Source organism: Petaurus breviceps, unplaced genomic scaffold, assembly GCF_028583685.1.
Source record: "Petaurus breviceps papuanus isolate PSGF00001 unplaced genomic scaffold, PetGlider_PUasm1.0 118, whole genome shotgun sequence".
In the NCBI taxonomy this organism is placed as follows: Eukaryota; Metazoa; Chordata; class Mammalia; order Diprotodontia; family Petauridae; genus Petaurus; species Petaurus breviceps.
This window is the reverse complement of record NW_027185616.1, coordinates 2,243,447-2,259,322: the sequence shown is the minus strand read 5'-3', so window position 1 is coordinate 2,259,322 and position 15,876 is coordinate 2,243,447. Positions and strand designations below refer to the sequence as shown.

The 15,876-nt window shown below is 38.4% G+C and overlaps 1 protein-coding gene across 25 annotated transcripts in view; it reads right to left on the bottom strand.

The window, feature by feature from the left end:
* RBFOX1 (RNA binding fox-1 homolog 1) overlaps window positions 1-15,876 on the bottom strand; it is a 1,748,893-nt gene that overhangs the window by 665,424 nt on the left and 1,067,593 nt on the right. For all 25 annotated transcript variants that reach the window (XM_069085342.1, XM_069085412.1, XM_069085369.1 and 22 more), the window contains one exon: window positions 14,290-14,331. In XM_069085342.1, coding sequence (XP_068941443.1) covers window positions 14,290-14,331 — 42 coding nt within the window. The remainder of the gene's footprint in view (window positions 1-14,289; window positions 14,332-15,876) is intronic.

The window sequence follows — 15,876 nt, the reverse complement described above, 5'->3', positions numbered from 1 at the left end:
TGATGATGATGATGATGATGATGATGATGATGATGATGATGATGATGATGGTGGTGGTGGTGGTGGTGGTGGTGATGTTAGAGAAGGGAAGAAAGACAGGAAAGAAGAAAGAAATACTAGGAAGTGATTGTCTATTTCTTATGTTATGAAATGGAATGACTACCAGTACCTCACAGGGTATAAGATATCCCAGAAACCTTCTATGGCATATTTTTTCTCAAAAGCACAATTATTAAATTAATAAAATTTTGATTTCTAAAAATTATTTAAAGATTGAGGTTTTATTGAAGGCACCACAAAAATTTCCTAGTTCAACCCTCTAATTTTACATAGAAGAAATGAAAGTGACTGGTTTGAGTTTATGCATCTGTTAAATGGCAGAGTATAATATGCCTAAAATGGAATTCTTCTGGCCACAAGTCCTGCTCCTCCTTGATTTCTATATTTCTGGCAAAGGCCTCCACCATTGTTTTGTTACTCATGCCTGTTATCTTGGACTCCTCCTACCCTCATTTTCTATATGACCAGTTTTTGAGTGTCATTAGTTTTTCATCGTATAGGGGAGATGAAGTGAAAAGGTAACTGGAATTGGAGGTAGAAGACTCCTAATTCTAAATTTCACTTCTGTCCTTTGACTAACTGTGAAACTAAAGTCATTTAAATTTTCTAAGACTGGATTTTCTCATCTGAAAAAAATAGGGATAATACCTACGTTTGTAACACCTATCCCACAAGTTTGTGGTTAGAGATCAAATAACAGAAAGTATGTAAAGCGCTTTGATAATTCTAATTTTATTGTTCAATCATTTCAGTTCTATTCAACTCTTTGTGACACCATTTGGGGCTTTCTTGGCAAAGATACTGGAATTGTTTACCATTTCATTCTCCAGGTCATTTTATAGACGAGAAACTAAGGCAAACAGGATTAAGTGACTTCCCCAGGGTCACACAAGCTAGTAAGTGTCTGAGGTCAGATTTGAACTCAGGGAGGATGAGTCTTTGTGATTTTTGGTGTGGCTCTCTACCCACCATGCAACCTAGCTGCCATGGATATTGGACTAGAGAATCCCTAAGGCCCCTTCTAGTTCTAAATCAAATAATCCTAGCATTCGAGGTCCTCCATAATTGAATTCTAAAATGCTCTTTTAGTCTCATCTCACATTACTTTCATTCTGGCCAACTCTACTTCATGTTCCATATTCTTTTACGGACCTGCCATAATCCAGTACGTGTTATGTTAATCTCTGTATACTTATTATATTCTATATGTGTCAAATAAGTTGAAGTAACTTAGATGATCCCTATAGTCCCCATTATTTAGGGGTTTATTTATTTAATTTTTGGACAGAACCCATGATTTCATTGGTATAGGGAACTCCCAGTGCAGAGATTCTCTTTACTAATACAGATCTGCACCTTTGGGGGCAATTTAGATTCCTAGAGAATTGTCAAGTGACCTGCCCACAATCCCATAAATATATATATATGTCAGAAATAAAACTTGAACCAAGGTCTTTCTGTTTCTAAGAAAGGCTCCGGTTCATTATTGCTCTACAATTCTATGAACTACTCTCGTATCGGAAGCTTCCTGAAGGGAGGGGCCATCTCATTTGTTTTTGTATCTCCCCCAGCACTTTGTACATAGTAGGTGCCTACCTGGAGGATAACCGCCTTGATCAGTCTTATCAGAGGTCATTTCTCACTTCTCATTACTTACGAGCTGACCTGGAGGACAGCAGTCTGGGCAAGGCAGACAGAGAAGGAATCTCTCTTGTAACTCAGCACGTCTGGGATGTATGATGGGTTAAACCAGACGGGACCTGCATTTTTCATGCTTGAGGAAAAGATTTTCTCACGAATGGCTACACTGGTTATTAGGAGTTGGTTTCCCTTAATGGCGAATGTAGCCAGAGGAAACCTGACAAAATGCTACTCTGGGAGAATTTGCATGCACAAAGGTTTTTCAGCATTCGAAGCTGACTCCTGTTCACTGGTCCATGAATACCACAGCCACAGCCTTGTCAGCTCTGGTTTTGTCTACCTTAATCAGTTTTGGAATGTATAGTTAGGTTCCAATTTCACAATCTACACCACCTGAATAGCTGAAGGGGAAAAATAAAATAAATCACAAGTCTTCAGATCAGGACGATTTTAGGACATGTGACTTTCAGGGATGATGCGATTAGCTATTTGGGGAATTATGTTACTTAGGCCTAGCCTCCAAAGCTATTACAGGCAAAAGGAGACAAGAGTATGTTAAGACATTTAGCAGCAAATGAGTAAAGTCAAGTTGATCAAAACTGTTTTCATAATATCTTCAGCCATCCTGGAAGACGTCTGGCACTTTGTTTCAAGTGCTGTAAAAAATATGCCTTTGGCTAAAAAAATGTTATCCGGTATATGCAACACGCACTACAGGATCTTTAATTACTATTACAATGATGCAAATATGACCAAATGACTTTAAACATGCATTGCTAGCTCTACTTTCTCATAGCTGTCAACAGAACGCCTGTGTGTGTCATGCACGCACACTCACATAGACACACACACACACAAACGCACACACTGATACACGTAATCTTTCAGGAAGCATGAATCCATTCATCTTTTCTTTACCCAGGAAGGTCTCCATGAATTTTTAAAAGGAAATTGCGATTAAAATGTGCTCAGGAGAATGCATAAATTTCTTCTTCCCTGCAACAGATAAGTAGGTAAGCTCAGTTGTAAGCAGGGTCTTCTTCTATCAACTTCACATTCCTCTTACTGTTCCCAATCACTGTTCCACACAGGTGCCAAAAATAGGAGAGAGTTCAGGCTTTTGAGGTTCCCAAATTACGTAATAATCTAAAAGTCCCCTCAAGAAAAATCACTTAAGTATGATGAAAAAAAAATAGGGCTCAAAGAGGTATCATGTAAAGGAGTGTATGATGGAGAACAAATTTGTAGAGTCAATTCATTCCTCATAAGAAAAGTCTCTGGGGGGCAGCTAGGTGGCACCATGAATAGAGTACTGGCCTGGAGTCAGGAGGACCTGAGTTCAAATCCGACATCAGACACTTAACACAAAAACTAGCCGTGTTACCTTGGGCAAGTTACTTAACCCCAATTGCCCTCCAAAAAGAAAAAAAAAGAAAAGTCTGGGGAAATAAGGTCTACTTTGTTAGGTCTCAACATGCTGAGGTTAACTAGAGGAGACATCATAATCTAAATAGTCTATAATAATAAGAATGATAATGATAACAAAAAAAACAATTATACAGTGCTTTAAGATTTTCAAAATGCTTTATATGGTCTTATTTAATTAGATGCTCACAACATCCCTGGGAGATAGGTATTATTATCCCCGCTTTACAGCTGAGGACATAGTGCTGAGAGAATTTAGTGACTTGCCCAGGGTCACAGAGATAGTGGGTAAGGAAGAATTTGAAATCAGGATTTATTGACTGCTACTCCTGAGTTCTCTCTACTTTGCCACCTACCTGCCTCCCATATTTGGTGTTCCACTCTTATGACTACAGCTCTTTGTAACACCAAGCACCCTGACACATCCAGGATGGCCTGCTAGCACAGGTTTTTTGATCTGTTTTTAACTGCTCAAAAAGGGATTAAAATCCTACTTTAATTACAGAGAAAGAAGTGAGTATAGAAAATACAAGCAGAGAAATAAGCCCCAAACTCAACAGATAGGGCTCCAGCTGTCTGAACATAGCAATATTGCTATACACTTTACATACATAATTGGATCAAGGGAGCACAGACATCTAAGCATTGAGGGGGGGGGGGCTGTAAACATATGGCTACTCAGAGTCTCCACCAGGAAATCAAAAAATCTTTCTCATGAGTGAACCCCAAAGCAAAATAACAACTCAGAATATACATACATTTCTCAGAGCCAGAAGGCATCACAACTCTCGTGACTCAGTGCCTAAACAACTTATCACCAAAAGGTGAGGAAGCCTTCCTACAAGCAAGCCTCCCCCTAAGCAACTCCTCCTTAGGCAAGTCCCTCCTCTACTGGGCTCCACGGGAGGCCTGTCAATGGGTGGGGAAGATCTTATTAGCCCATTAACATTAAACTCTTCTATTTTGATATAAATGAATGAATTAATGAATGAACGCACGAATGAACGAACCAGGAATGAACAAAATAAATAATAGAAGCAGTCAGATCTAGTACTTGTGGCATGGTGGACAGAAGACCTGGTTCAAATCTTGGCTCTGGTTTTTACCACCTGTAGTGATTTCCACAAGTCACTTAATTTCTCTGGGAACTAGTTCCTCATCTATAAAGTACCTGAGTTTGATTATATGACTTCTAACATCCCTGAATATTGTTTCCCATCACCTCTCATAAATAGGGAAATGCAAAAGAGAGAACCTAAATCTGCATCGATAACAGAAGAAAGTAAACAGTACGCGATCCCTTGCCTCCCACTAACCTCATCAGAGTTTCAGAAAGGACAATGTTCTCTGTAGATGGGGATTATGGAAAGAGAAACTGAAATAGGCTTAAATAAGGTAGACTCAATGCAAGAAAAATCATTGGCAGGAACCTGACAATGGGTCAAACAATGGGAAGAAGGGTAGGAAAAAAAGGTGGGTGGTTCTGGTAGCCCTTCCAAAGGAAAATAAAATAGCTGTAGTGCTTAAACTGAGCACTAGGTTTGGAAAATGGGTGTTCCAAGACGATGGAGAATTTACTCTCCCATGTACTTATCACCTACTATCCCTTCCCTAGGTGCTAGATGGGCCCCCCAAAATCCAAAAAATGAAATAGTCCCTGCCCTCAAGAACCCTGGTGTGTGTGTGTCTGTGTGATGTTAAAATAGGCAAACACAAGTATAAAAATGATAATTTGAGTAGGGAGACAACACTAAAACTAAGGTCATTTCTGGTCAATTCCCCCCATCTTTGTTGTGCAGAGGCAGGTTGGTGGCACCGTGGATTGGGCCCTGGACCATGGAGTCAGGAAGGCCTAAGATGATATTTGGCCTCAGATACTTTTTGCTTCAGTTTCCTCACTTGCAAAATGGGGATAGTAATAGTACCTGTCTCCCAGGATTTTTGTAAGGATAACACTTGTAAAGCACTTTGGAAACCTGGATATACCACAGAAATGCTAGTGATTATGAGTTATTATTGTTATTATCTTTATTAATAATTTAAAAAATTACTTCCCTCACTTTTTAAGCCTGTCCCAGGAAAGCAGGTGTTACATTCAAAAGATAATTGAAAAGTATAACTCACAGATCAGACTAAATTTGACTGGTATCCCCTCAAATAACCTGTGAAAAGAGAGGCTGTCTAGCTAGCATCACAGTCACTACTTGGAAAGATTAAGCTTGGATTACTGTAAGAAACTTTACTCACTGCCCCTTTTTGCAAATAATCCAACAGGACAATCTCATAGACAGTCCCATCTTCTGGGTAGAAGTCATAATATTGTTACTGGGTATTCTGGTTCATCTCAGAGGTGGACAGTCAGGATGGTAATTGAACCTCTAGGCAGTACCAAACATTTCTCATTGTTTGATAAATATATAACCTGCAGAAGTAAAGTGACGATTTCAGATTATAAACCATTGCCCCTGGATCAATACTGGCCTGGATTAAGTTACCCTAGTGGAAAATTTAAGAAACCAGAAGAGAACATCTTCCTTCTTGTACTTGGTGAGCTAACATTCTTTTTTTTAAAAATATAATTTAATCAATATCTTCTGCCTTTATTCTAACTAGATTTTTTAAATATCCCTTTCCTCCCCATTCAAACATCCCTTAAAACAATCTTTTTAAAAAAGAGGATGAGAAAAAGTTCAGCAAAACTGATCAAGATATCAAAAAATTCTGATGTTACATGCAACTTTCAACATCACTGGACCTCTTACCTTTGCAAATGAATGGGGTAAGGTGTCTTTTCATGTCAAGTGTGGAATCTTTACATTTATATAATTTTCTATATTATATATTTATTGTTATATATTTTATATATTAAATGTATACCATATAAAGCAGATAACCATTGACACACGCTGCCTCTATAAACTCCCTTGTAAGCCAGGTTAAGTAAAACCAATGGAAGAAGTGACTGAATTTGATGGCGCATGCAACATTTTGCACTTGTCATCACCTCTCTATTAAAAGGAAGTCATTATATATTCTACTGGACTAAGGCTGGTCATTGCAATTTCTTAGGATTTGGTTTTCTTTTACTGTTGTTTTCACTTCTTGATTTAAGAAGTTTAACCAAAGAGGCAAAACAAATACTCGCTGCCCTCTGCTCCTACCCCTTCCACATGGGATGACCAAAATAAAAAATGCAGAGTAGCATGTCAACAAATGAAAATTAAGCAGCTGACCTTTGAACAGAGGATACAGTAGGCTGGTGTGGTTAACTAAGGAAAGGGGTTATTTCTAGAGCACACTTGGAAGGAAGTAATGAATGTGGAGTGGAGCAAAAAGATAATGTAGCTAGATCAAAGCCTTTCAGGAAATACAGGCTATTGCTGCCTTCATGTTATGAAGAGACAAAGAGATAAGTGCATAATTCTGAAGTAATGGGTGATTGAAGTTTGAAAAAGAATTCTAAGGTTTCTGTAACTTTTCTCTGAACAAATACTTTTTCCCCCTTTCCCAGGGAGATAAAACTTTCATTTAGGACTTTTTTTCCTCATGCTTTAGACTCCATCTTCATGTACTATATTAAGGACTGAAACTTTGATAAGGCCAGAGAAAGGAAGGAACAACAATGAATTTTCTTATGACCTCCTCCCTTACCTGTTCCTAGGTCAAAGTTATTATCTAACCAGTTGCCCAATTTATCAATCAAAATTTTTTTCAGTCTCCAGTTCAGGGGTGGGGAACCTGTGACCTTGAGGTTACATGTGACTCTCTAGGTCCTCAAGTTCAGCCCTTTGACTGAATCCAAACTTCACAGAATAAATCCTTTTATTAGGGGGATTTGTTATCTATTTTGTTATTTATTATATTATGTTATTTATTAAGGAGATTTGTTCTGTGAAGTTTGAATTCAGTGAAAGGGCCTCACTCAAGAACCTAGGGGACCACATGTGGTATTTAGGATGCAGGTTCCCCACCCCTGCTCTAGTCTATGTTTAGTACTGTATTTGGAGCTGTGGGTATGTAAAATAATTAAAAACAATTTACCTTCCCTCAAGTTGCTTACAATCTAGTGGGGGAGACAAAGTAATACTATATAAAACTATCTCTGAATAATGCAAAAGCTAGGTGGCATCTTAGTGCACAGAATGATGATCCTGAAGTCAGGAAGTCTCATCTTCCTTGAGTTCAAATTGGGCTTCAGATACTCCCTTTGTGACCATGGGCAAGTCACTTAACCCTGTTTGCCTCAGTTTCCTCATCTATAAAAAGACCTGGGGAAGGAAATGGTAAACCATTCTAGTATCTTTGCCAAGAAAATCCCCAATGGGGTCATGAAGAACCACACACAAGTGATAAATGATTGAACCACAAGGTGCTAAGTTGAATGACTAAAGATGATTCATTCTGTGTAGCTTGGAGGAGAGGAAGATCATGAAAGCAATTCCCCTTTTCTTTAGACAGATGATCTTAACTGTCTAGAATGCAGAAATCCTGATAAGGGAAAGACACCACTCACCTTGAAATGACACCTCAGAATGACTCCAGACTATGGGAAGATCATGAAAATACTTGAAGAAGCTCTAATCAGATTAATTTTCTGATTTTTTTTAACCTGAACTATGGACCCTAAAATTATCCAAGTCCAGCCTATTGACATGTGTGATTCTATGTATGTGTTTGTATATTTATGTAGTCTAATAGCTTAGATAAATATATATATACATATATGATATATTTATATGCTATGTATCACATATCATATGTGTATATGTATATATATATATATATTTATCTAAGCTATCTGAGGACAGGGACATTTTTTCCTTCCTTTCTTCATTTCTTCTAATTTCTCCATTCTCCAAAAGCGGCTAGCTAGCACATAGTCAGGAGTTAATAAGTGCTTATTGACTGAATGATTGTTTGACAAGACTGAATGGAAGTGCATCGTGGTAGAGGGGATTGCCTTGCTGGTTAATATCATGACTGGGTTGGTCCCTCCTTTTCTTTTTCTCCCCTTTCCTTCTTTCTCTCTTTTTTTTTTTTTTAAAGAGGGAGAACAGTTTGTTCGCATTATCAGGAAATGGCTTCCTTCCCATCACTCACTCCCACTGAAGGCCTCCCTAAGATTAGGAACCACAGGACTGGCTGCTCATTTGTTCCATTCGTTCCCCTCTTTCAAATATTTTTTTGGAATGACATTTGTGTCTCTTAGAAGAGTAGAGCGGGGAGATGAGTCCTCACTGAGACATCAGTCACAGAAATGAGAAACATCTCTGACAAATTGAAATGCCAGCGTTATTAGCTGTTTCACTCGAAGCTGCTTGATTCAGTGATAAAAATAAGTTAAGAGGCTGATTTGCCCTGGAAAAGGGAAAGATGACGAGGATAAAGGCCTGGATTTTTTTAAAAGAAAATTGAGAGTTAATATTTAGGCCAAGACTTCTAAAAGCATGAACCATTATGGGTTCCCAAGAAGAAACTAAAAGATTTAGTAACATTAAGGATACATTAATGGGATGCCAGTGTACAGGACCCATCATAAGGCAAGGTGAAGAATTATATAATTTTCTCCCTTTTTAAACCATCTTTCCTTTTTGAGATGAGGGGACCTGAAATCCCTAGTCAGTCAAAAGATTTTTGAATAATGACAGGCTAAAGGTTTTATTCATCAATTAATATTCTAATAGGCAATATGGTATATGTGCACTTGGTCTAGATAAAGAATCTTTTTTTTTTGTTCATCATGGACCCCTTGGGAAGTCTGCTGCAATCCATGAGCCTCTTCTCAGAATTAGTTGTTTAAAGAGTTGAAAAACATGCTAGAATTCAAGCAGACAACAGTGAAAATAAAACTGTTCTCCCCCCGCCCCACCTCAAGTTCATGGACCTCCTGAAATTTAGCCAAGGACCCAATGTTCATGGATTCCAGGCTGAGAACTCCTGCTCTAGGGGACTTTTATATAGCTGCTTAAACCACGAGGGATAAGCAATGGGAAGATTGCTGGTTTTGAAACCACCACAGACTCCATGTGATTACATTTGTCCTATTTAAGGGCAGGGAAGATCTTCAAATTCCCATTCCCATTCCAAATTCCAATTGTCAGATTTCTACCTTATAAAGAATATGTGGGTATATGTGTGGGGGGGCCGCATGGGATGGAGGTACCTAGAGCCAGCATTTGAGGCTACTCAGTCAGATGATGCCCCCTAATGTGCCAGTAGGGGTACTGCCTGAGTAATACTGCTTAGTCCAGTAGTGTACTTGAAGGAGACATTATAGTTTAAAATGAGTGACAAACATAGTCTTCCCTAAAACACTATTTTACAGAAAACTCACACAAGACAAGTGTTCACATGGTGGTCAGAAAAAGTGATACAAGGATATTCTCAAGGTCTCTCTTAAGAACTTTGGAATTGATTGCGTGACATGGGATACACTGGCACAGGACCACCCAGCATGGCATGCCCTCATTAAATAAGGGGCTGTGCTCAATGAGCAAAGCAGAAATGAAGTAGCTCAAAAGAAATGAGAGATGCACAAATTTTGAGAATCCACCCCAAATGGTGCCTGACCTGCGGTACAACATTCTGAGCTCATATTGGTCTGATCAGTCACAGTCAAATACATTGTAACTTGACTCTAACATGGTGATGCCATTTTGGTTTTCTTTGAGAATTAAGGACAATCACCAACCAACCAACCAACCAACCGATGAGTTAAATAGACTTCTGTAGACTCCCCTGGGAATATGTATGACATGTGTAAGCAAAGCCAACTGCAACACCTTGTAAATGCCAAAGAAGCCATAAATAATATTATCAGAATAAAGTAGGACTAGAAAATGAGAAAGGTTGCTCATGTGGTGAGAACAATTGATGACAGATGAATAGGTTGCATTACCATTGCTACTTACGTGAACAAAGGTTTTGGCAGCTTGGATGCCCTGCAGCAAATTTATGGAAGGACATAAACTAGAGATGTACAAGATGGGCAGGTCGGTATGGGTTATGACTTATTACAACAGAAGTAGTACCCACACAAATAAGATCACATCTACTGGAGCCCTAAAATTCATTCCATATAATTAATAAATGGAGTTTTGGAATAAAACATTTATAAACTGGGGACCACCTGGACTCCCAATGCTAAACACCAGTGAAGCACTGAAACAAACAACAAACAAATGAACACTTTAATACAATTTCGAGAAGTTGTGGTCTTCTCCTAAACTGCTGGCTTGCCCAGGCAGGCATCCCTAAACTAGCAAGGGTGGGGACTCCCCCAAGGCAGGTCAGAATTTTAATAAAGAGGGAACCAATGCCTGTGATTCTCTTATCTCCTTCCCAAGGCTGTTGGGAGGCTTAATTATCTGATGCCTGGATGAAAGGCATTATGTAAGTGAATATTATCATTAGCAATTTGCATTTTGTAACTCACATTACTTTTCTATCTAGCAGAAATGAGAAACTAGCTTCTAACTGGCAAATTAAATATTGATACTGTAGATATGCTCTACCAGATCTTTCACGGGTTGGGGCTGTGAAAGACTTAGGCTATTTTCCAGGACTGTTCTCTAAGCCAAAGAGCACCTAGCCATTCCATCTAAGCTGGCTTTTGAACATATTTCTGTCCCATCATCTTGACCTGTGCTTTGTCTTATTGTTGTGGATGGCTTTCTATTTGGTTGGGTTTTTTTGTTGTTTTGTTTGTTTTCTTTCTGTTTTCCAGTAGAGGGGATGGATGTATACTGTTCCATACATAGTCCCTGACCTGCTACTCTCTTTAAAATCCACAGCATGCATTTTCCAGATGGCTAGGCAGCATTGGGGATACAATATATGACCATGAAACAGCTTCTCTAATTAGCCCCAGGGGGAACAAACCCCCAACTTGGCCTCATTAGCAGGGTGCTCTAACCAAATGAGCTATCTAGCTACCGAGTCACCTAGTACACAGGCACAGACACCTACTTGTCTCAAAAGAATGCCAGAAACTTCTCCATATGTGAAGCTGAGCAATGCAAAAAATATCTGTGGATGTGTGTGTGTGTGTGTGTATGTGAGAGACTCAATTTAACTCCATTTCAACCATAGCAAAGAAGTAGAAGAACCATGTGGATATTGGACAATTAGACTTATTTCAAAAATCTGGGCTGTGGAGTGTCAGTTCTGAGATACCATGTGAGGGGTCTGCCTTAGGGAGTGCATTATTAATTCTACCAGACCACTTTGGCACACATTAGCTCACTGTCTTCAGTACCATTTGGCAGGCAAAACTATTTAACTCTTGGGGCCAAGAATTAATATGCAGCTTTCACAATGAGCTTTTGACTCCCTTCTTCCCAGTTAGATCAGGCCTACTGCTTTGAAAATAGAGTTGTGAAGTGTCTTCCTTTCACACCAATGCTTCTAACAGCTGACTGTCCCTCTTCTGCACATTCTCTCTCCCAACACACACACTCACACACACTTTCCATGGCAGTGAGAAATCCCTATTTCTATTGGCAGATTCTGAAGTGAGATTCAACATTTGTGATTCCCTATAAAATCAAGGGCCACCAAGTTTCCTTTTACAATGTTGTAGGGGTAACAAAGAAGAGGCAAAGGGAATACAGAGAAACTAGAATCTCAGCAGAGGGTACCATGGGCAGGAAAGGTGTCTCTATTACTGGAGTTTCCTCTTTATAGGTGGACAAGGTAAAGGAGGTTAATTATGATAGTACTCACATTAATTTCTGTTTTCTAATAGCAGGACAGAATGTGCTAACCAAGGAATTTCAAACTTGACAACACTGCCATACTTCAGTCATCCTGTGTAGCAATTCTGAAAATGTATTTTGACTGCTGTATTTAAAAGTATATATATTTTAAGAATCATGGCTGGCAGACAGACACTCTTAAATATCTTTGCTAACCAAATCACTTGCTTCCTCTCTAAAAGAGAAATAAGGGAAAGTATGCCTTATTGAGATATACACATCAATCATCTGAGATCAAAATTTCCATCAAAAAATTGGCAAAATAAGTGATATCAGAAAAATTCTCAATGAAAAAAGGCATTGTTTTACATTGGCATTTATATGTGCCTTATCCATCTTCAACATTTTTAGACACAATATTCCTGCTTTGTGTTTCAAAGATAAGGCATCTTATTTTGAACAAAAAAGTACCAGCCTGTGAGCCAAGTATATGGGTTGACTGGCATGATGATTTTCATTAAATTGACTATTCTATTCTGCCAAATATCTGTTCAGATCTATCTATCTTGTTGAAATCTCTAGTAAAATACAAGCTCTTTGAGGTCAGGGATGACTTTGCTTTTATCTTTGTTTCTTAAGCAGTCTAGCAAAATGCTGTGCACTTAAAAATGTTGGTTGAGTTGACTGGTTGCCTAGCTTAATTAACAGTATCACTCAGTTAATTTGGTGTAATGCAGATATGACAAAAGAGGCAAAGATGTAGATGATAGTCATGGAAACTGAAGCCATAGTCTTTTGGAAAGACCAAATTTCCAGCCCTCATAACAACAGTTGGCAGCTCCTGTAGACCCCAGCACTCATTTATACAGCTAACCCACTTTATGTTATATCGAATAAGTGCAGAGTTCACTTAGATGACACATTTCAAAGTATCTTAATTCTGTGGAATTATCAGTGACTAATTAAAACAAAAGCATAGATAACTTCTTATATAGCTCTGACCCAGTTCTGACCAGCTCCTCTATCCAAACAGGAACAAAAATCTGAAGTTGTGATGCATTATTTACCAGAATGAACCAGTAATTCAGAAAGCAGGGAGAAGCAATAATGGAGTCCTGGAAAAGCTTAAAACATTTTGAAGGCTCTTTCATATACTAGTCACAACTAATGTAAGCACACACAATTACTTAGTAATGGATGGATATAAGAAGTTAATGGAAAGGATGCTGATGAGGAAGGAAATTCCTAGAATTAGTGGAATGACTTCAATTTTGGATTGTTGTTTTGTTTTTTGATCACATGTTAATAAACCCCAGTATGAAAAGTGATAATGTAATTGAAATAAGTCCATGATTTGTTTAGAAGGAAAAGGAACTAATCCCCCCTTGGCTAAATCACATGAGTACTCTGAAAAAATAAGAATCAAGGCATAACATATAATTTCAGAGAGGTGGCAAGCATCTTGAGAAGCAAGATTTCATAGGTATAGGAAATTCCCAGTGACAAGTCCTGTCCTGGTCTCTCAAACTCCCATCATACCACCAATGCAGAGAGGTTGAATACTCTGCTTATAGTCTTAGAAAGCTGCCCAGACACACCTAGAAGTTCAATTACCTATGTATGGTCAAAGAACCAAAATGCACTGGAGGTAGGGCTTTAATCCATGTATACGAGAGAAATTCAGTGTGTGAGGCACTGCCACCAAGAACTTGACTGTAATGGTTTTATATGGAGTAAGAGACTTCTGGTTTTTGAAATGTTATGAATACATGACTTACGGCAGGTTATGGCACTGTAAGTGGAATCATTTTATTGATTATATCTAACTGAGGCCTGTGATCACCAAATTTGTCAGACCAAAAGAGGGTACATAAATGCTCACATAAAATGGAGAACCCTTCACATCCAACTCAATTGGACAACAGATTTCAGAATAACCAAAATCAAAAACCAAGTTTAAACAATCTATCTCCTTCCTCTACATTCACAAATGCCACTAACCGAAAGAGGACTTCAGAGTACTGAATCCTTTGAGAAAATGTCCTTGGCATATTAGCTGAATGCCTAGCACAGATAGCCATAAAAGGGTATTTTAGTCACTCAGCAAACAACTTGATGTTCATGTTAACAAAACAACTAGACATTCTTCTGACCTTTGTTATTACTTAGACTTCATATTGTACATAAAAAGAATACAGTGATGTCCAATAAATTCCATAAGAGAAGTATTTATTGCTGAATCTAAATCAAAAAAATCCATATCTACTATAATGGCACTTCAAAGGAAGATATACTATATTTGCCAAATCAATCAATAGTAAGTTAGCAGGGATAAATATTTTCATCTCCACAAGACAAAAGTTGCAGCTCAGTGTTCAGAACTCAGTGTCTCCAGTGAACATGAAAAACATTTTGCTTATTACACAGAAATGAGAGAGGGAAAGGGTTTTCAAGCTGATGTACCTACCCTTAGCTGGTCTCTTTCACAATTCATCTGTTGCCTTGAAACCTACAAAGGGAAATAAAGAGAGAGTTTTGCGTTAGTTTTTTAAAAATTAAACAAAGTAGAAAGTTACTTTTCTCAGTAGGTTATAAAGCAAATGAGAATATTCTTTCAAGAGAGAATTAAATACCATAAACTCTGGCTAATCTCATTAGGTCACCAAGGACTAAAACTGAAATTATTTCAGAACCTGAAAGAGACCCAAGGGGCGAAGGGCAAGGAAGGTCCTGGAAACAATCTGAGAAGTGTGACCAAGAAGCATTCTCCAATAAAGTAAGCCAATCCTGTCTCACTGCTCAGGAGGTTAAGGCAACTTTCTCCTAAGCCCAGTCACAACCTGCAGTAGAAATCAATTCTGTGTTATGTCCTCTGAACCAGTGGAGTCCACAAATACAAGATGGGCAGAACTATATTATTCCCCAATTGGTTTCTTTTCAATTTTCTTTTTGGGGAAAAAAAAGAGTTGTACATTAAGTTAAATAGCATGACACACCACCAACTTGTAAAGATTCATATTTGTGAAAGCATCAGATCCAAATGTTCTTCCAAAGCAGCCTCCAGTCATTATAAAGTCCCCTCGAATAAGGGTAAAAAATGAAAACGAGAGTAGAGATAATAAGGAGAATTCAAGTCAGGTCAATTGGAGTCTAATAGCCAACAGCAGTTTTGTGTTATCAAAATGGCTTGGGAATAAACATTGAGAAAACCACTTTCTTCATATCAAAATGACGGGGAGTCACAGGGAATTATCACCATTCTACTTCTGCCTTTGACTCTATATGGCTATGACTAAAGTGTGAAAGGCAGTATTGGGTAGGGAACTAGAGGGAGTCAGGGAGCCCTGGGTTCATTTAGTAGTGTGACTAGTACAAGTCACTCAATCTCTCAATTCCCCCTCCCCTCACAACTCTATAAAACTAATCAATACAGATGGATTGTTGATTTCTTTTGGCAGGATTTCTAAAGCACATTGTTGAAATCACAGATACAGACCACTTTTCCCATAGCAAATAACTAAAGCCATATCTCTATGATTTCAGGATAATAGGAGAGGGTCATAGTCAATTAGTCCTAGAAGGAACCTTAGGCATGATCTGTTCCAAGCCCCTTGATTCACAGATGAGGAAAATGAATTTCAGAGACAATGTGCTCTGTCCAGGGTCACAGAGCAAGTTCAAGCAAAAGACAGGACTGGAACCCCTAGTTTTATATTTACCATTCTGCCGTGTTTTCCACCTGCTAGACGATTTTTGCTTTCATGACTTCAAGATTCAGTTTGATCCATTCATTTCAACCAGACCACATATCACATAACAAGATGGCAACCTAAGGTATATAAGCCAAGGCCTTGATGATGGGTAGTGTTAAGTAGCACAGGAAAAAAAGGGCAGGGTGTGATTGCTAATATTCTCTCTTTTACATACTATCTATGTGACCCTTAGCATGTAATTTGACATCTCTAATTGCAGCTTCCTCATTGGGGAAAAAACAAAACAAAAGATGAGGGTGGTGGTCACTAGATAATCCTTAAGGCCTCTTCCATTTCAAAAA